The sequence below is a fragment of the Nycticebus coucang genome, chromosome 21 (genome assembly GCF_027406575.1).
Source record: "Nycticebus coucang isolate mNycCou1 chromosome 21, mNycCou1.pri, whole genome shotgun sequence".
Taxonomy (NCBI): Eukaryota; Metazoa; Chordata; class Mammalia; order Primates; family Lorisidae; genus Nycticebus; species Nycticebus coucang.
This window is the reverse complement of record NC_069800.1, coordinates 17,292,472-17,313,805: the sequence shown is the minus strand read 5'-3', so window position 1 is coordinate 17,313,805 and position 21,334 is coordinate 17,292,472. Positions and strand designations below refer to the sequence as shown.

Genomic DNA, 21,334 nt, shown 5'->3' with positions numbered 1-21,334 from the left:
AGGGGAGAGTGTTCTTGGAGCTGTGTACATCTGTGAAGTGTTCTGGGGAGCTGTATACGTCTATGGAGAGTGTTCTGGGGAGCTGTATACATGGGGGAGAGTGTTCTTGGAGCTGTATACATCTGTGAAGAGTGTTCTGGGAGCTGTACACATCGGAGTTTGTTCTGTGTGCCATTAGTCATTGGCTATTTTTCAGTTATCTGCCACTTTGTTGCATAACCACCCCAAACTTAGTGGTTTACACCAATAACTGTTTCATGTTTCTTCTGATTCTGGGTTTTCTGAGCTCAACTGGTTGGTTCTTCTACTGTATGGGCTGAAGGCTCTGGTTACCTGTGTGCAGCGTTTCTCTGGGAACTGGGTTGGGACTGGAGTGACCAAAAGAGCCTTTCTCCAGAGCCCGTTTCCTTGTGGCCTCTAGTCAGTCACTGGTCCAGCTGGGACTCATGGCATCTGGACTCTAAAAGGGAAAATATAGAAGCTGCCTGTTGTCTTAACACCTCCCGGAATATTACTTCTGCCACCTTGGTCAAAGCCATTCCCAAGGCCCACCCCATTCAAGGGGAGGGGAAACCAACTCTGCATTCTGATGTGAGGGGTGGGAGGAATTGTGAGTGGCCATATTGGGAACTGCACCACAGCATGAGTTTTACTTTGACACTGACTTTAGGGCTTAGAAGAATTTCACAATAAGCCTTTGAACATTTTTGTGTCTAGCTTGGGAAAGTATGAGAGCAAGTTGTAGAGGAAGGGATCTTGCTCTTTCAACCAAGTTATTTTCTAGGTTAAGATCATCTGATTGTACAAAAACAATTCAGGTTTCTAAAGTCCATCCAACCCTTGGCAGATCACTTTAGAAATGTGCCTTTTAACCTTCCATCTGGGCTCTTTGGTATAAAAAAGCAAGTGTTCTGTTACTACCCGACAGGCCCAGGAGCAGCTCTCATTAAAGAATAGCGCATAGGGTTCAGAAGGAAATGCGTAGAATCTACCAGTTCTGTGAGGATACCCTCTTTAGGAGCAAATGCTACATCCTCACTGAGCCTCTGGTAGGGTCTCTGCTATTGAGATTTGTTTTAGGATGATAATCTACATGACTCCTATTTTTGTCAAATTTATCTATAAAAACAGCTGTATTTCAAAAAATCCATATACAGGGACAGCAGTAATTGGATATGACTCTTTGGATGACAGAGTGGTCATGTAATGTGAGCCATATATATGCCACCTATTTAATACTGGTGCTGATTAATACTTAGTGAACAGGTTGCCTGCATGATGTTTACAAACCGAAGCCCAGGGAGGCTGTGAATCTAGTGTTCAGTCCTATCTTTCACTCACTTAACTTCAGAATTTTAAAAATTACTTTTGTTTTTTAAACAACTGAGGTTAGTTTTTCATATTTAGTTTTATGCAAAGATGCCTACAAACTTTGTATTGAAGCTTGAGCTCTCCAAATCAGTAATGCAAAAAGACTTTTCTGACACATAGAAATGTCATACTACTTATTTATGGAAATTAACCAATCCTCTGAGTAATTTTATTTCTATATAACCAACGTTTCTTTTTCACAGACTACTTTGCCATCCAGGAAAGGATTTAGGCACCAGACCACCAAGTTTTTATATCGTTTGGTGGGGTCAGAGGATATGGCTGTGGACCAAAGTATTATCAGCCCTTATACTTCTCGGATCTTGAAACCTTATATCAGGTATATGGAGAAGAGGTGTGCTATCAACTGTGTCACGAGGGACAATGACTGTGATTTCTGTACCTTGTTGTCCTGTTGGAGAGAATAAAGACCAAAAACTGTGCTCCATTTCAAATTTCTCTGCTTGTTTCAACTGTACTTTACAAAAAATGGTCCTTTGAAAGAAATTTTAAAAGCAAGAATAAGTGAACTGTTAGATTCCTTTGTGATTATCATAATCATTCTTTTGGTTTAAGTATTAAAGTTGTATATAGCTAGTAGTCTGTGAAATGAAAAAATAGGAAAGACATCTCAAGCGAGCCTGTCTGAGGACTAGATGTTGGGACAGTTTCTAACGATCAGGTTTGCTGTCTAGGCAGTGAAATGGAAGCTGAGTTTGCTAGAGAGATGAGCGGGCACTGTTGCCTGCCTGGGGACACAGTAGTGCTGCAGCTTCATGACCACCCTGAGCCCCTGGGCCTGGTATTGCATTCCTGGACAGTTTGTGAGTCTGCCCCAGGGTCACCTTGTCTCTGGTGCTCTCCAACTGCTTGGCAAAGTCCATGTTCCCCCCTCTGGCCTCCACTGGCACTGGGGACGCACACCTCAGATTGAACCCGATGCTGTTTGTTTCCTCACTGTGCCCATTAAGGCACCTAGTACAGGCCCTGCTGGGTACAGAGTGAATTTTAGATTTCATACCAGAAAAGTTTATAACTAGCCTCAAGCTAGCTGCCATATAAATCGCTGCCAATTAATTTAAAATTTCAAGATTTAAGAATTATGTGAGTCAAATAGGAATAGCATGAGATATTTTTCTTGACTTGACTTTGTTTATTTTCTGTGGTACTGGAGGCGTGATTATGAAACAAAGCCACCCAAACTACAGCTCCTGTCACAGATTCGCTCCCATCTGCACAGGAGTGACCCTCACTGGACACCTGAGCCCGACGCACCTCTTGATTACTGCTATGTCCGGCCCAACCACATTCCGACGATCAACTCTATGTGTCAGGAGTTTTTCTGGCCTGGTATGTTCCTGCTTCCAAACCAGGCAGATCGTTTTTCTGTGTAGTTCATTCTCATACTTTTTAAAAATTAGTGTATGTCACATAACCCTAAGACCCTTACTCATATGATTTGTTTAGTTTATGTCTTTTAACACAGAAATATTAAAAGTATAAATACCTTTTGCTTTCCTAAGATCAAGAAGAAGCCAGCAATTACAGTAATAAACAGTGTTTTTGTTTCTCTTTCCTGCTTGTCTCTTGTTTCCAGAATAAAAGATTCACCCTTTTGCTTCTGGGTATGTTTAGATACCAGATAATGTCTATCAGAGATACACAGGCTGGTAGCTTGGGTGGGTTTGGACACTTTGGTTTTGGCTTATTTATTCTTTGTTTTGTTTAGTTGGCTATTCCTTATAGAGTGTTAGTGGAGTCAAAGGGTGTTTCTACAAAACCGAATACCCTGATCACAGACATTGAGAATAAGAGTTAACTCAGGGTGATGAAAATGTGTCAAACTGTTTATAAAACCAGTGTATGGTGCCCCATGATCGCATTAATGTACACAGCTATTATTTAATATTAATAAAAAAAATCACAGGGTCTAGGGAGGGTTAAAAAAAGGCTTTAATAAAGATACCTGTACTCACACACACAAAAAAGAGTAAACTCAGTATGATTTATCATTTTATCAGCCTCAAAACTATTTTTTCTGAAGACCAAAGGAACACATTTTAATTGGCAAATACAAACATGTTCTTTGTGGATCTGTTTTCCCACACTACTTTGCAACCTAAGGAAATAATAAATGTCTTCCAGATGTTAGATAGCATTTTACCAAGATTAGAGCTGTGGCATCGGTATTGTCTGATAATGATGTAATAGTGCATGTGGTGACAGCGTACTCATTCTTTTGGGAGTGGTCCTGGGCCCAAAGTAACATTTTGGGAGCATCTCTGCTTCCTGCCCTTGTGTTAGATGTTTTCCATACATCATGCATAGCTTCTTATTGTTGTGAAAGGCAGCATTCTCATGATGGTTTATAAATTGTGTGTGTCTGTGGTAAAGAGTCTGATGTGAGTACTCTCAGAGAGTCTTTACCCCAACTCTCTCAGGCCTAGGTATGTTGCGGACACTGAGGCCCTGAGACATTTTTAAATGTGCCAAGTCACACATGTGGAGCAAGAGTCTGAGTTCAGTGTCAGGTGTGTCCAGTTCTGAGCCTGTGCACTGCTACCCACCCTATTTTTCCCTTCTTGTAACATACGTACTTATAAAATACTGTGTTAATTTTGATATTTTCTAAAATACATTTTTATTTTCATGATCGGAATGTGTGATATCTATGGTAATACTTTGCCTCTATTATTTTTATTACTTTTATTTTTTTAGCATGCAGGTGTAGTTAATAGGTACAGACTGAACAGCTTGGTGTTCATTAATTGCAAAAGGCACACAGTTTGACTCTCTGGCTGTTTCTTTTCTTTAGGCATTGACCTGTCTGAGTGCCTGCAGTACCCAGATTTCAGTGTTGTTGTCCTTTATAAAAAAGTCATCATTGCCTTTGGCTTCATGGTTCCTGATGTGAAATACAATGAAGCTTACATTTCATTTCTGTTTGTCCATCCTGAATGGAGAAGAGCTGGGATTGCAACGTTCATGATCTATCACCTGATTCAGGTATGTCGTTTGTGCTTCTGATTTGCCATCTTGCCTCTGAGCTCACCTGGAAGACTGGGAGGAGGAATAAGAGCTGAGCTGGTTCTTCCCAGCGTGGCCCAAGGGGATGGGTTACTCGTGATTGAAGCCGGTCGTCAACCATTTATGAGGCTATTAAAGCATGTGGACAAAGTCTCTGACCCTCCAAAATTAGATGATTATTGAGACCCGGGTTTCAAAGAAAAACCCACTTGTGAGCATGCGTAGTAAATAAAATCAGAAAACACCAGAAGGAGGACCTCAAGCAGATATACTCACTGTGTCAGTAACTGCTGCTCCCCTTGGAATCATCACCATCACAGCTCTGAGAAGTGGGAGTGGAACTGTGGTTTTACTTTTGTAGATATTTTTGCACAACTGTATCAAAAGCAGTGTGCATTCTGTTATTGCTGATCATTTTTCACTTTTACTGTCACTATGTAAGCTGATGTGAAGACTTGATTCTAGTGATGAATTAGAATTTATCCTTTGATATATTTGTATCACCTTGAAGAAAATATACCAGATCCTTAAATGATAACATAAAAAAAAAGAAAGCAAGCATTGTCCTTCCATTTTTCTAGTAACTTTTATCTAGTGCCTGGCCAGTTTTTCTTTTTTTAGTAGAGATAGGGTCTTGTTCTTGTTCAGGCTGGTCTCGAACTCCTGAATATCCACCCACCTCGGCCTCCCAGAGTGCTGGGATTACACGCGTGGGCCACCATGCCCAGCCTGTTTTTCCAGCTTTTTACTGATGGTTGCTTAATAATTCCCAAATGTTGGCGGGAGCCTTGAGAACCATCGTCCTGGAAATTGTTCTCTTCTCTCCTGAGGCTGTGACTCCTGGGGAGTCAGCATGTGCTGCCTCGGGTCCTTGTTTTCTCCTGAGACTGTCCCAGTCACTTCTGCCACGCCGCCCTTCTTCTGCCCCAGCCCACGCATGGACTTGATCTCCAGTCTGTGTTCATCTCTCTATCCTAACAGCTTACGGGATTTTTCTGCTTTATCAGTTACCAGGGAGGGTCTGAGGATGGTCCTTTGACATGTCTGTGTTGTTGGTGCCCAGTGAGGGCCTGGTGCAGAGTCCCTTCTTGCTGAAGGTTTGCTGGGTGGGTGGAGGAGTGTTGGTCGCTGTATGTGGGCACCTTGCTCCAAGTCTGGCCACATGCTTCAGGGCCCACACAGGAGGTTCTCAGTCAGTAGTCCTTGGTGCTGGCATGGTCAGACTGTGGATGCTATGTCTTTGCAGTCTAAAGAACACTGACATCACCCCACAAAGCTGGCTTTAAAAACTTGCCACAGGCTCTTGTCCTCGGTATACTAGTAGTGCTCTTTTGTCATAAAGATGTGTTTGGATGCACAGTGTGAGTTACACAGAGAAAAGAAAGTAGCTGTTAAGATGGCCTTTGACAGAGGCTTGGGGGAACCAAGGGTTGTAAATCTTCAGTATTTCAGTGTCTTCCCCATTAAAAACAAATCCTTAATTTATGTGACTTGTGTTTCCTTATTCTGCGTGGCTGATTAAAGCATCTAAGATTATTACTCTTTTCCCTTAGGATTAGGTCAGTTGTAGAAATCTCAGTTCTAAGTAGCTAATTCTGTCAGTTTTAGAGGAATGGAAGTTGGACCTTGGGACTCAGAAGGTCCTCAGGTTTCATAATTAAATTCTTAGTATTTTCTAATTGTACATACTACAGCTTAGTGTCTTTTCTAGCAGGTCTAGGAAGGGATTTTTTTTCAAGTTTTGAGAGTGATAGTACCAGATGCCATCTAGTTTAAAAAAGAAGAAACTTATTTTGTTCTCTATTCCTTCAAAGTTGTCGTAGTCTTGGGTATTGATGTGTTCGACATATTTAAATGTAATTGGAATGGCTTGGTGCCCATAGCTCAGTGGTAGGCGCCAGCCACATACACCAGGGCTGGTGGGCTCAAGACCCGGCCCGAGCCTGCTAAACAACAATAACAACTACAACAACAACAAAAAATAACAGGGCGTTGTAGTGGGTGCCTGTAGTCCCAGCTACTTGGGAGGCTGAGGCAAGAGAATCACTTAAGCCCGAGAGTTTGAGGTTGCTACGAGCTGTGATGGCATGGCACGCTACCCAGGGCAACGGCTTGAGACTCTGTCTCAAAAGAAAAAAAATGTAATTGGGGCGGTGGCTGTGGCTCAGTGAGTAGGCACCGGCCCCACATACCACCGAGGGTGGCGGGTTCAATCCCGGCCTTGGCCAAACTGCAAAACAAAAAAATAGCTGGGCGTCATGGCAGGCGCCTATAGTCCCAGCTCCTGGGGAGGCTGAGGCAAGAGAATCGCCTAAGCCCAAGAGCTGGAGGTTGCTGTGAGCTATGACGCTACGGCACACTACCGAAGGCAGTAAAGTGAGACTCTGTCTCTAAAAAAAAAAAAGAAAATGTAATTGAATTACAAACAATAATAAAATTGGCAATAAAATATCTCCCTTGGCTGTTTGCTTAAAAAAAGTAAAAAAGCTTAGAACACTACCTCATGTCCTTAGTCTTGTGAACGTTTTGATCAGCAGCAAAATGTCATTCATTTTTCAGCCGTTGCTGGGTGTCGCAGTGCCCAGCCTCAGTTTCTGATTTCTCCAGTTTCCATAACTAACTACTGTACTTAAAAAGAGTTTGTTCACCTACTCATTTTCCCTCAGGCCTTTCTATTTTAATCTTTTATTTTTCCACTCTTTTGGCAGACCTGCATGGGCAAGGATGTAACCCTTCATGTCTCGGCAAGCAATCCCGCTATGCTGCTGTACCAGAAGTTTGGATTCAAGACTGAAGAGTATGTTTTAGATTTTTATGATAAATATTACCCATTGGAGAGTACAGAGTGTAAACATGCATTCTTTTTGAGGCTCCGGCGCTGATGTGAAGATAGCTCCTGAGAGAGAAACACATACGCTGTTAGAGAATGGGTCTTCACGGAGGCCTGCAGGCGGTGATTCATTTCATGGTGGGTTCTCATGTTCTCTGCAATTAGACGGTCCTTCAAACCTCTCAAGTAAGGTGAGAAAAGTGGTGGGCAGTGATGTGAGCAGTGAACAGCACTTGAAGAAAATCTTTAGTCCTTTCTGGGGAGGCTTCCAGCCAACATCCTGGACTCCACAGTTAACACAGATTCAGCATTGCCGCTCTGCCCTTGCACCTGGCAGATTGTAACAGTGAAAGAGCATCTCAGCTGATGAGAGAGCATCTGTCTGTCCTGACTTCAAGGATGAGAAAATGTGACAGCTGTCAAAAGATTCATGCAGTCCTGAGAGGCACTGTCCTGTCCGGGGAAGATGAGAGATTCCGAGGAAGATGAGAGATTCCGAGGTGATTTTGTGAAGTGTTTCTAGCCCCGTTCTCAGGCGTGTGTTGTCATCCAGAAGCACTGCCGGGCACTGAAGTTTGTTGTCTCTTTTGCTGACTTAGGTCATAGTCAGTAAAAATAAATGTTTGTGTCTACGTGTTGTTTTGCCTATTTATTGTTAGCGTCTCCTGCAGGGACTTGGGCCTAGGAATGGAGGAGCCCATTCTCCCATGGCCTATGAAGTTGGTTCAGGACCCGTGCGGCTGAGCAGCCTGCCATTCAGATTCCCTTCATCTGCCCTCTCACATCCAGATGGTCATGCATCAGAGTAGAGCAGGGGCAATGTGATTGTATTTGTTCCTGTTTTGTTTTTTTTTTGCTTCAAAATAAGATATGTGCAGTGTGCATAGGAATTTGTTTATAGTTTTTTTTTTTAAACTATAGTCTGGCCCTCCAGTGGTCTGAGGAACAGTGAATTGGCCCCCTGTTTAAAAAGTTTGAGGACGCCTGGAGTAGAGGGTCGTGAGTGGAGGGTCGTGTGATGCAAGTAGACCCTATCGTAGACGTTCCCTGTGCTATCTGCAGAGCCAGGCTGTTTTTTTGCTTGTGGGTGTTGGAGAAAGACTGTCAATCACCTTATTGTGGATTCATCAGGAATATTCCACAAGTTTCAGATGTTGTCTGATTAAAAGCTGTTCTGTAACTACCCATAGCTAGAGCTTCCTTAATGTCAGTTTCCTTCTAAATCTTCTTTTTAAAGATCACTAGTTTTTAACGTTTTGGGATATGGATTTCTTTGAGAATCCAAAGAAAGGTGAATACGCTATAGAAAACTGTTGTGCACATTTTTTTTGGTTTGTTTCTCTGTGTGTGTGTGTGTTTTTTTTTTTTTTTTTTTGAGACAGAGTCTCTTTATTGTTCTTGGTAGAGTGCTATGGCGTCACAGCTCACAGCAACCTCAGACTCTTGGGTTCAAGTGATTCTCTTACCTCAGCCTCCCAAGTAGCTGGAACTATGGGCACCCGCCATAACGCCTGGCTATTTTTTTGTTGTAGTTGTCATCGTTGTTTAGCTGGCCCAGGCCTGGTTCTAACCCACCAGCCGTGGTGTATGTGGCCAGCACCCTAACCACTGAGCCATGGGCACTGAGCCTGCCGTGCACATTTAAAATTTTGCATCAAGGATCTGTGGGTAAGAGTTGCTGTTTAAGAGGATTCTTTGTTTTAAGGGGAATGTGCTGAGCTCCTGTGTTTAAGACAGTTCTGACGTCATTTAGTCACCTGTGGAAATAGTTCGGTTCTCTTCTATTTGTGGGAGGAACTTGTACCAGTAGTGTCTCATTTCTTTATTTTTCTTTCCTTCTCTCTTTCCCAAGAATGTTCTGACTTTGAATGGTTTTGTTTTGCAAAATGTATTGCAACCTCATGAATTAAAATTATGGAAGCAACACTTCCAAACCTGTGAACCAACCAACTAGTGATTGTTACAAGTGAATGTGGAGCATTTGTTGTTGAAAAGAGTGGAGGCCCAAGCGATTGTCTCCGTAACATTGGGAAGCTGAGGAAAGCTGTGATTGCTTTCATTGACTCTTTATTTTATATATATATATATATATATATTTTTTTTTTTTTTTTTCCAGTTTTTGGCTGGGGCTGGGTTTGAACCCTCCACCTCTGGCTTATGGGACTGGCACCCTACTCCTTTGAGCCACAGGCACTGCCCTTATTTTATATTTTTTAATTATGAAAATTTTCAGTCATACAGAAAATCAGAACATGATGCAACAATATCCCATCACCCATATTCAACAATTATCTAGATTCTGCCATATTGTGTCGTTTATCTTTTTGTTTCTTTGCTAAAGTATTTTAAAGTAAATCCCAGATTATATAATTTCATCACTACTTAGGTAGGTAATTCTATAAAAATATGGATATTTTCTTGCATAACCTCAGTGCCCATTATCACTCCTCTAACAGAATGACATTTTGGGGCCAACCTATGGTCAGCTCTCTGGATCATCTCAGAAACGCCTTTTCTAGTGGGTGTGTTTGCATCAGTGGCCAAGCGGGGTCCCTGTGTATAACTTACTATTCTGGCTCCACAAATAACTCTACTCTGTATCTAGAGAAGATGCTGCTGTGTGACTCTCCTGCCACCGATTGTCACAGAAACCAGATCACTTGCCCTGTGGAGTGTCCGCCACTGTGGGTCGTCTGTGATGTCCTTGTGGTGTCCTCTGTGGGATGGGACTGACTGAACAAAGTAAGGAGTGGACTTGTCCTTGTCTCATTAATAGGGTCTGGGGGAAGCTGACTTGGCCTGTCTCACCTCAGTCCCTGCCTGGATGTCCAGGCACAGCCATTTCCCAGGGTCAGGCTTGGCGGCTCCAGTCTGTGTTTCCCCTGCCTTCTTCCTCTCTGACCCTTCCCCTGGGCTTGCACTGTAATAAGCCCTGAACTAGTCCTCTGAAGGTGAGAGCAGTGCAGGCAGAGGGTGCTAAGTTGTATAAGAACCTGGTTTTGGTGGATTTGTAGTCATAATTTACTTTGACATTTCAAACTTTCAAGTACAGAGATGGGTTTGTTTTTTCATGCCACAAAAGGAGCATGAATTTTAAAAAGTTGAGGACCACTGTCTCCCATTGTATGTTCCTGAGAAGTCTGGACTGCCCCGTTGGGAGTGGCCAGTGGTAGCCAGGAGGGCTTTCAGGACCACTGTAGGAGTAGGGATTTGACCAGAAGCAATGATGGAAGTAATGATTTGCCCATAGTCTTTTTTTCTAGGGGAAGTGGAGTTCTGTTTACACTAGGCTGTTTCAGAACTTGAACCATAATTTTGAATTTTCTAAAATGTAGTTAACATTTTATATAAAGTTTTCATCACTTAAAAGCCACATTGCCTTGGGACTTTTCCTGGAACTATCCCCTGCAAGTGGGCTTGGAGTCTCAACCACAGCACTAGGGAGAAACATCCAGGTCACCCCCCACACTGGTTAGGGATGTCCTTCAGCTATGTAATAGCGGGAAGGTGCAGTAAAACATAATGTACCTCGGTACTGGGAATGACTATGGGGCCCTGAGACTCCTCATTAAGACATACTTAACATACCAGTGAGCTTCTTAGAAAATACTTGGCTCTGAGAACACATTATAATTGTTATTATTTTTTTTTTTTTGTAGAGACAGAGTCTAACTTTATCGCCCTCGGTAGAGTGTTGTGGCGTCACATAGCTCACAGCAACCTCCAACTCCTGGGCTTAGGCGATTCTCTTGCCTCACCCTCCCGAGTAACTGTGACTATAGGCGCCCACCACAACGCCCGCCTATTTTTTGGTTGCAGTTTGGCCAGGGCTGGGTTTGAACCCGCCACCCTCGGAATATGGGGCTGGCGCCTCACCCACTGAGCCACAGGCACCGCCCACATTACAATTTTTTGTGAGAAATGAGTTCCCAGACTTTGCAAGTGACTTCCTTCAGCGTCCTCCTCTGTGAAGTGGGCTTGGTGATGCCCACCTCATGCGCTGTAGTGATAGACCCGACAAGGGCAGGAATAGCACAAAGGGAAGACCCTGAGTCCAAGCTTGGTAGTCTGGCGTCGGCCTGCAGCCTTCCCCACTCCGGCTGAAGCCTGGGGGAGGGCCTGGGAGTCAGGGGCGGGAGATCAGGGGGTCTGTGTGTGCTTGGCTCAGTCCTCTCCAGTGCCCAGAACTGTGCCCAGCACAGAGCTGCTGCTCCCTGCTCCTTGGGTGAGAGAGAATGAACTGTGTGCACCAGGACCTCAGTAATGCCGCTTGCTTTTCTCATTTTCTAAATCTCATATGCATAGGCTGGGCGCAGTGGCTCATGCCTGTAATCCTAGCACTCTGGGAGGCAGAGGCGGGTGGATTGCCTGAACTTACCACTTTGAGACCAGCCTGAGCCAGAGTGAGACCTTGTCTCTAAAAACTAGCCGGGTTTTGTGGTGAGTGCCTATAGTCCCAGCTACTTGGGAGGCTGAAGCAAGAGAATTGCTTAAGCCCAAGAGTTTGCTGTGAGCTGTGACACCACGGCCCTTTACTGAGGGTGACAAAGTGACATTTGTCTCAAAAAAAATTGCATATGCATAGACTCTGTTTATCACAAATTGTACTTCAGGCAGCTCCTTCTCTCTGCCTGGATAGGTAAAGGCAGCTCTTATCTCTTAGAACTGTGTAATACTGTATACAGGTTGCCTATGCTAGGAGACTCCCTATAAAAGTAACAAAAGTGGAATGAAATTTGGACTGTACCAGCTAAAGGAGAAGATTGATGGTTGCTCAGGTGAGATGCTGGACGGTGGCCACAGATGCTGGACAGCTGTGCTGTCATGGATGGACTGGCTCCAGGTAAGCCCATGTGTGCAGAGTGTGGCTCAACTTTCCTCCATAGCTTTGCTGCTCACTTGAAGAGTCTTACTATGGGTGACATCAGAGCATGTATCCACGAGGCACTGGCCCAAGCAGGGTGATGGAGATTTACCAAGAAACTCGGAAGATGCATCACCATGTGCAGATCCCTTCAGCTCTTGGGGCAACCAGAGTCCTGCTGGCCTGGGTCCCCACTGGGTGTGACCAGTTATGTGCTGGTCAGTGTTTGACCATGCACTGGGGGTGAGGCAGGGGGAAGAGAGAAGAGCAGTAAATCAAACTCTAATATGTAGTGCTTGCTGATTTCTGTGGTGTAAATATTGTCACTGTGGCCAATTTCAGGGTACTGGTGCTATGTCACTAAACCCTGAGTTGGAAAGGCACACAACAGCCGCCATTATAGTATTACCATCATGCAGATAGAATGGATGGAAACCACCTCAAGAGCACAAATAATAGTAATAAGTAGTAAAATAATTAGTCTGGGAAGTTTTTTAATAGGATTAATTTAATTGTAAATTTATGTAATTTAACTTTTAATAACGGCTCACAAAATCCCTGGGAATCTAACCACCAGCCCTTGCGTGCACCACCACAAGGGTGCCCAGAATGGAGTCTGGCAGCTGTCCCAGGGCGCCCACAAACAGGAGACACAGTGGCAGCTTCTGTGATCATCACCATCTGCTCACAGTGTCTGATCCTGGGCCAGGATGGAGCTGCCTGCCCAGAGCTCCTGTGCTGTCAGGAGTAGCCAGCGAGGGGCGGAGGGTAGGAAGATGGAGGAGGTTTCGGAGGCCCTGGTCTCACCCTCCCACATGCACTAGAAGCGCTGCAGATGCAAGGAGGCCGCTCTGCCACATGTGCTCTACAGCTTAGAGCTGCCCTGCCACTTCAACACTTGGGACTTGAAAGATTCTTTTGGATTCATGTACCAATGTACTGCTGAAACTGTTTAAAATTTCAAGTCTTAGAAATTTTCAAATTTTAAAAAAGAAAGTTAAATATTTTTATCACCTGCTTTTTTCAACATTTGTCATTGGCGACAGTCAAGAAGTAGAATTATTAAAACTCTTGATCAATAATTATATGTTTAAAAATTATGTTCATGGGCTGGACGTGGTGACTCACACCTGTAATCCTAGTATGTTGGAAGGCTGAGGTGGGAGGATTGCTTAAGGCCAGCAGGTCGAGGTGCAGTGAGCTATGGTCATGCCACTGCTGTCCAGCTGAAGTGACAGCAAAACCCTATCTCAAAAAAAAAATCTTAAAAATTACATTCATAAAAGTCAGATCAAGTTACTCATTAAAATATTTGAGATTTGGGGCGGCACCTGTGGCTCAAGGGGTAGGGCGCCGGTCCCATATGCCGGAGGTGGCGAGTTCAAACCCAGCCCTGGCCAAAAATCAAAAAAAAAAAAAAAAATTTTGAGATTTTACTTGAAAATGGAATATAAATCCAATATTTAGTATATTATGCTGTCCTAATGTAAAAATGATTTTCTTCACCCCCACGTGGGTGTCCCCTCCCTGTAGTGTATCCCCTGTATTCTGCAGAAACTCTTTCTTTATGCCCCATGATGTGGGGGGAGCACTGCTGGGCCACCTCTGCTGCCCAGTCACAATAGGACGTTCTCAGAGCCATTGTCTCATCTGGCCAAGTAGGGCCAGTGGTCAGTAACACGAAAGCCTGGCTACAGCTGCAGAAGGAAAGTTCTGTGTTCCCTGTGGGTTACGACAGTTGTAAGCTATTATTTATTTATCTATTTTTTAACACATTTGTGTTTCAAAATGGAAGCAACTTGATCAAAATCTTACAAGATTTTGAAATCATTGAAGTTCAGTGTCAGGTAAAAACTCCGAGTAAGGAACTGTGTGGGAGGCCATGTGTTGATGCCTCCTCACCTTGTATTCATCTGGTAAGCACTAGAGCCTTCGTGCTGGAGTGTTAGTTTGCATTGACTCTTGGGTGCAGGGCGGGCTCCCTGGGAGCTGTGGCTGCTGTGGGCTGTGTTTGTGCTGCCGGGCACTGGGTCCAGGACTGGGCACATAGAGAAACTCAGTTGCCAAGTCCCCTGAGCAGTTGATGGCTGGCCTCAGAGAACAGTCCTCTGGACACCCTAGCACCTTCTCCTTCCCAGAGAAGTGAACTGCTGCTTCACAGCTTCGCCTTGCAAGGGCCCCGACAGAGAGGGAGGAGTGAGCTATAACCCAGCAGGCATGCAGAGCCTTAGGGTTTAGTTGTTAAAAATTGTAAGTACGTTGTTAAATTCTACTTTGAAAATATATCTGATTGTTTTAATGTTAAATTATTGAATTTTTTCAGACCCAAGCTTTAAGAAGAGTCAACGCTCTAGGAAGATGGGCAGTTTGAATGTATGGTTTTGGCCACTGTCTCAGCCCCCCGGAGCGTGTATGTGCACATAAGCACACGTGTGAACCACAGCTCCAAATGTCTCCTTTTCCTCTGATGAATACTCAAGAGGTTCAAGACAGACCTATCTTCCCTTTGAATAACATTTTATAAAATACCTCCTTTGGAGAAAGAATTCTGAGGTGAAGATGAATAAGTGGTAGTTGAAAAGTAACATGCTACATAGGCTTGTATTTAGCTAAAATGTCTAAAATGTACTGCGGTTTAACAGAGCATGGCTCAAGGCTAAATTAAATAAAAAGATACATGCAGTGAAGGGCATGAGGCTGTAGGTAGGATTGAAAAGCAAAGGCTTAATCTTGGAAGTTCATGAGAAAGCAAGGGTTGTGGGCCACTTGGGCCCAGTGGAGCTCAAGCCTTAGGTTGTGGCCTCATACCATCAAGCACAGTCATTGCTCGCTTCTGAGGGGCAGACACCCCCCCAGAACTCCCAGAGTCAGTGCTAGCTGGGCATTGTGGGAACTGCAAGGTCCAGAAGGCATTAAGCTGGCAATACTAGGTGGTAAGAATACAAAAGTAATGGCAGCTCCCATTTCTGAGCTCTAAGTCTCCAGCAACTCTTCAGGTAGTGCTATAATTGTCTCTATTTTGTGGAAGAGAAAACGGGCTTGAAAGGTTGAGTAACCCCCAAGGACACACATAACAGAAGGCAGCACCCTAGTCTAGGTTGCAACTTAACTCAGTCAGCTCCCTCCCTGTCTGCAGAAATGTGTGACGTGTAGTGACCTGTGATCAGAACCCAGCCATGTACTTCCCATGTGCTTTGCTGGTTGGAACCTATGACCTAACCCAGCGGTTCTCAACCTGTGGGTCGCGACCCCTTTGTAACAATGAAAATACATCCTGCGTATCAGATATTTACATTACAATTCATAACAGTAGCAAAATTTCAGTTATGAAGTAGCAACAAAAGTAATTTTATGGTTGGGGGTCACCACAACATGAGGAACTGTATTAAAGGGTCACGGCATTAGGAAGGTTGAGAACCACTGCTCTAACCCCTTGTGTTATCTGGGTCTTTCTTTGCTGGTATTTCAACTCAAGATTTTTTTTTTTGTTGTTTGTTTGTTTTGTTTTTGTTGTTGTTTTTAAGACAGTCTCACTCTGTTGCCCTGGCTAGACTGCGATGGCATCAGCCTAGCTCACGGCAACTTTAAACTCCTGGGTCCTGCCTCAGTCTCCTGAGTAAGCTGGTGTTGTGCTCAGGAGTTTCACAAAGACCATAGTGCCAAGCAAGTTAAACTTAAAGAGGAGGAGTTCTTTTATTGAGGAGGCGGCCGACGACTGTCTCAGCGTCCTGACATGCGGTTTCTGAGAGTAGCCCCAAGTGCTTACTGGGTTGGGTTATTCAGTCTTGGTCTGCATCCTGGTTGGCATGCAGGCTGTCCAGGTGCTTCCGGGTAGGGTAGCACATAAGCATTGTATAGGAGCAGAATTTTGCGGTTAGTAAGTCATACATCATACATCTTCGTTTTAATATTTTCCCCCTATACATCTTAGTTTCAGTACTTTCCCCACCTGGTATTGTTTAAAAGTCAGTCTGGGAACAGTTGGTACCTCCTGGTCTGTTTCCCATGAAGTTAGCCAAGCAAGACACTTGGAATGAACTAGAAGCAAGAAATTAATTAGTATTTTCCCATCTATCTTGGGAGTGAACTAGACTTATTTCATTTATTTATTTATTTATTTTAAACTTACGGTCCAGAAATTTGCCAGAAGTTAACTAGTATTTTTCTATTATAGCTTAGGCCTGACAGCTTTCTGTCTTAGCCTAGGCCCACTAGGCCTAACAATGTGACTATAGGTGCCTGCCACAATGCCTGCCTAATTTTTTGTAGTTTTAGTAGAAATGGGGGTCTTGTTCTTGCTGAGGCTGGTCTTGAACTTGTGAGCTCAAGGGTTCCTCTCACCTAGGCCTCCCAGAGTGCAAGGATTATAGGTGTGAGCCACTGTGCCTGGCCTCAGAGCAGTGGGGAGCTAAGGAAGGCAATCCTGGGAGGGTCCTGGCATTGTCCAGCGTGAGTAGCTCCCTCTGAAATCCCCTCTGTCTTTGGGGCCCTGAGCAGGCACTAAGCCCAATCCTGTGTCTAGAGTGACAATACTGATTATGAGCTCTGCTCCACACACCCCTGCCGAGGGTGCACTGGGCAGGGAGCATCATCCTGGACACCTGGGCAGGCCACAGCCTGGTCCAGGAAGGCAGCTTGGTCACTGAGACCCCATCAGACACAAGGCAACCCCAGAGACCCTGACTGGGATAGTACTGGAGTCCCCTCCCCTGCCAGCTTAAGCCTCTAGCTGGGGGGTGTCAGAGCCCTGCTAGTGAGGTGAGCAGCAACCACGCACAGACCAGTCAGTGTGACCTGGGGGGCGGGGGGGGGCGGTTCCCCATCTCTGTGCAGCTGCGTGTGTCCTCACTGCCCACCCGACAGTGCTCACACTTGCCTGCCCTGGGGGCTCCAGCGACCTGAGTAGGAGCAGCCTCAGGGAGTCTTGCTGCCCCACTGTGATGCAAGCACCTGCCAGCCAGGCCCTGGGCGCCCTGCCCTCGTTCAGCTGCCCCCAGGGTGAGTGCTGGGTAGCCTGGGACCCGGTATGAGGGGCCCCACCTAGAGTAGAATTTAGGCAGGGGTGGGGGCTATGGGGTGGGAAGGGTGGGGATGGGAGGTGGGGAGGGACCCATAGGGCCTGGCAGCACCTGGAAATGTGCAGGGAAGGGGCCTGGGCCAGACACCATGTTTCAGACCCAGGAACATGGGAGACAGGAGTGAAGCGGAACATGGAGCATGTGGATGCCATCTGCCGCCATAAAGCACAGACTGTGCGCGGTGTGCTGAAGCCAGGACCTGAATGCCCTGCCCTGCGCCTGGCTGAGAGGGCCATGGGAGCATGTGCCTGGGAGACCAGGGGGCTACCGGGAGCTGTTGGGGGCTGAGGGAGGAGGTACGATGGGTACAGGCCTCCACTCTTCCGGACAATCTAGATTCTTCCCCATTCGCTATGCTGTCTCCCCCACTCTCCCAGCAGCCCTGTTCTTCCCCTGGATGTTACTTGCCAATTCCCAGTCAAGGGCTCGGAATTTCCCTTTCTGTTTTCCTCCAGGGTTAGCACAGCCAGACCTGCCTCTGGCTGGCCTCTCTCCCAGGAGAGTCTCAGGCCCACCTACCCAAAAGCCTAATTACCCCGCTCTGTCTTCTGTAGCTCTGAGGGTCCACAGTGTAAGGTTTGGGGAAGGAGCCCTCCTCTGCCTGAGCTGTTTTAGGAGAGCTGCGGTATGTGGGAGAAGGAGCCTCTCTGTGACTCTCGCAGAGTCACGGAGAGGGGCCTGTGGAGAGACTGTGTGTGTAAGGACACCAGCAAGCAGATGAGTGGCTGTGGGGACTTGCACAGGCAGGCTGGGCCACTTGCTCCAGATGGCATGGCTGACAGGGGCAACCCAGCTCTGAGCAAGGCTGAGAAGCTACCTGTGCTCTGGGGGCAGCAGCTTGGGCTGGCTCCCCCACGGTCTGCCTCTGGTCCCGGGTCAGCACAGCTCCAGCTCCTGTGGGCCAGTGGGTCCCTGCTGGTCTCTGCACCTCTCTCCATCTCAAAGGTGGGGTCTTTCTTGTGGTCTTCCTCATGGGATCTATTCACATAGAAGTAACTAGGTAATCTCACTGGATAATCCAGGAACCACATGCATAATACATATTAAGCCTCAGTGGGGGCCCCTTCCAGCCCAGCCCCCAAATGAAGGCTGACCTCAGGTCTCTGCTGAGTTACCAGAATTCATCTCTATAGCAACAGGAGTGCTGTCCAAACATCAGCCCATGCCACCTGCATAATAATTCAACGAAACAGGCACAATTACCATCATCCCTACTTTACAGATACGTAAACTGAGCTTAATGAGGTTAAATAATTCCCCACATTCAGTTAATGGCAGAACCAGGATTTGAACCCAGCTTGGCTGACTCCCAGGTTCCTCTCTCAACCCCACACCAGGCCATCCTCAGGTGGTGTGATCTGAGATACTCAAGAATTCTACCAGTCTTTCCTTCCCTCTAAGCGGTTCTCAATCTGTGGGTTGCGTCCCCTTTGAACCATCAGAAAACACATCCTGCATATTAGATATTTACATGAAGCAAAATTACAGTTATGAAGTAGCAACAAAAATAATTTTATGGTTGGGGGTCACCACAACACGAGGAACTGTATTAAAGGGTTGTGTCATTAGGAAGGTTGAGAACCACTGAATTGCATTCTGTGTGCTAGTTGACTGACCTTGAGTCCTGTGATGCTCCCTATTACTGGAAGATCAGGGCTGAGCAAAGTGGGTCCCAGTGGTGGTTGTGTCTACATTACATTATATTACATTACACCGGTTGGTGCGTGATAGCCCTGTACTGTCCTTGTGGGTTTTTATAGTTATTGAGTTTGGGGTATTTTTTTTTTTTTTTTTTTTTTTGTGGTTTTTTGGCCGGGGCTGGGTTTGAACCCGCCACCTCTGGCATATGGGACCGGTGCCCTACTCCTTGAGCCACAGGCGCCGCCCGAGTTTGGGGTATTTTTTAACTTATTAGGCCACATGATTGTGATTTTTGTAGTGAGATGATAAACTTTAGGCAGCACTAAAAATGTCTTCAGGCTAAAATGGTTGCAGCCATTCTCCATGACATAGAGCTCTGGGGATAGATGGCCAGGGTGCCGTAACACAAGGCCCCAGACTGGGTGGTTGACACAACAGGAACATATTTCCTCCCAGTTCTGGAGGTTACAAATCCAAGCAAGGCATCTGCGGGTTTGGCTTCTCCTGGGCCTGTCCTCTGGCCAACTTACAGGTGACCACCTTCTTCCTGTGTCCTCACGTGGTCATCCCTCTGGGCGCACATCCCTGAGGGCTCTGTATGTCCAGATTTCCTCTTCTTGTGAGGACACCAGTCCGATTGGAATAAAGCCCCTCCAATATCCCCATTTGAACTTCACCACCTCTTGAAAAGCCCCAATACAGTCATATTTTTGGGTACTGGGGCTCAGGGCTTCAGCAAAGAGTCTGGGGGGACAATTCAGCCCATAACAGGGGCCTTGGAGGGAGAACACTTTCTCTTCAGGCTTGTGTTCTGATGATGCTTCTCAATTTCTGCAAGGAGTCCCATTCCAGTTGATAGATTTTCTTTTTTTACTTCCTGCAAACATTGCTGTTTTATTGTGTAGTGTGGGAGGTAGGGAAGCTGAATTCCCAATGGGATCGTCAACCCAGGGTAAAGCAGGTGGGCCACCCCTGTACTCCTAATTGAGAAGAAAGGAGTCTGAAGGTGCCCATTCAGGAGAATGTCTGTGTGACTATCCCTGCACGGGGAAATCAGCAGTGCAGGAGGGCTGAAACCATCAGTTAGTAGTTTAGATTAGGGAAGCTAAGATGGCTGCCTGAATCGATGAGACTTGCTCTCCCCTCCCCACTTCCTGCATTTTCTGGACTTTGGATGTTCCATTACCGCAGATCCCTGTTTATTCTACCATTACCCTTCACCAACCTGCCTAGGGGCCGTAATCTCCCCTTCCTCATTTTTAAACCTTGACTGCTGTGTATTCCTGCACGCTTACTCTATGGCTGTACCCAGTAAAAGGCTCCTGAAATGCAGGACTGGCACTGCATCCTTTCAGGCTGCTACTTGGCACATGAAACGGTGTATCCCCTTTATGCTATAAGTTTGGTGTAAAGTCTCTTGATTTTTCTAGTGCCATCTCTCTTGCTGACCACCATCCCAGATTGAGGTCCACAGGAACCCCAAGACTGTTGAGAGTGTGAGAGTCAAAATTCAATTTTTCCAAATACATATCCAATTGGCGTGGCACCTTTTGTGAAAAATCACTCAGGTTTATCATTAATCAAATATTCTGTAGATGTGTAGGTGTGTTTTGGAAACTCTTCTGTTCCATTGGCCTTGTATTCTTGTATAAACAATAGCCTGTCCTAATCACTGTAGCTTATAATATGTCTTAATGTCACGTAACCTAAGTCTTTCCACTTTGTTCTTTGCTTTAAAGATTGTCTTGGCTGTTTATGGCCCTTGAATTTCCGCATAATCAATTTCTATATAACTGGGATTACATAGAAACAATTGATTAGAGAAATAACATCATTGCTATATTGAGTTTTCCATTCCTTGAACATGGCTCACCCATCCATTTATTTATGTCTTATTTTATTTTTATAAGTGGATTTTTATTTTGTTTCCTGAATAGAGACTTAGATTTTAGTGTTATTTTATTTTTTTTTATTATTGTAAATGCTATTAGGTTTAAAAATTTTAATCTAGTAATGCTTTCTTAATCTAAAATGCATGTTTTCAGTTTTATTCCTGAAGTAAGTTTTTAGGACTTATAGCTTGACAGTGATTTTTTTTTCAGCATTTCAAAAATATCTTTCCATTGCTTCTGTTTTATTTTTTTTTGCAGTTTTTGGCCAGGGCTGGGTTTGAACCCACCACCTCTGGCATATGGGTCGGCACCCTACCCTTTTGAGCCATAGGTGCCATGTGCTTCTGGTTTTTATTATTCCCTTTGAGAAGTCAGCTATTCATCATATTTATTCTTCAGAGTTCAATGTCCTTTTTATGTTGTGCTTTTAAGATTTTCTCATTGTCTTTGATGTTTAGGGATATAACTAAAGTTTTCCTCCTTTAGCTTTTCTTTGTATTTTTCCTATTTGGGGTTTTTTTTAGCACTTCTGGAATCTGGAATCATTCATAAATTTTATAAAATTATTAGCCATTTAATTTATTTGTTTACTTATTTATTTATTTTTTACATATACATGTGTTTATTTGGT

General features: G+C 45.0%; 1 protein-coding gene across 2 annotated transcripts in view; it reads left to right on the top strand.

The window, feature by feature from the left end:
* The window catches only part of KAT14 (lysine acetyltransferase 14), a 48,382-nt gene extending 40,517 nt beyond the window's left edge, over positions 1 to 7,865 (top strand). Inside the window, exons 7-11 of one of the 2 annotated variants that reach the window (XM_053574123.1) lie at positions 1,575 to 1,711; positions 2,546 to 2,721; positions 4,187 to 4,377; positions 7,107 to 7,195; positions 7,268 to 7,865. In XM_053574123.1, coding sequence (XP_053430098.1) covers positions 1,575 to 1,711; positions 2,546 to 2,721; positions 4,187 to 4,377; positions 7,107 to 7,195; positions 7,268 to 7,280 — 606 coding nt within the window. In that variant the 3' untranslated portion in view covers positions 7,281 to 7,865. Of the gene's footprint in view, positions 1 to 1,574; positions 1,712 to 2,545; positions 2,722 to 4,186; positions 4,378 to 7,106 lie in introns of both variants that reach the window. The other variant, XM_053574122.1, reaches the window with a different exon arrangement.
* Positions 7,866 to 21,334: the final 13,469 nt, after the last annotated feature.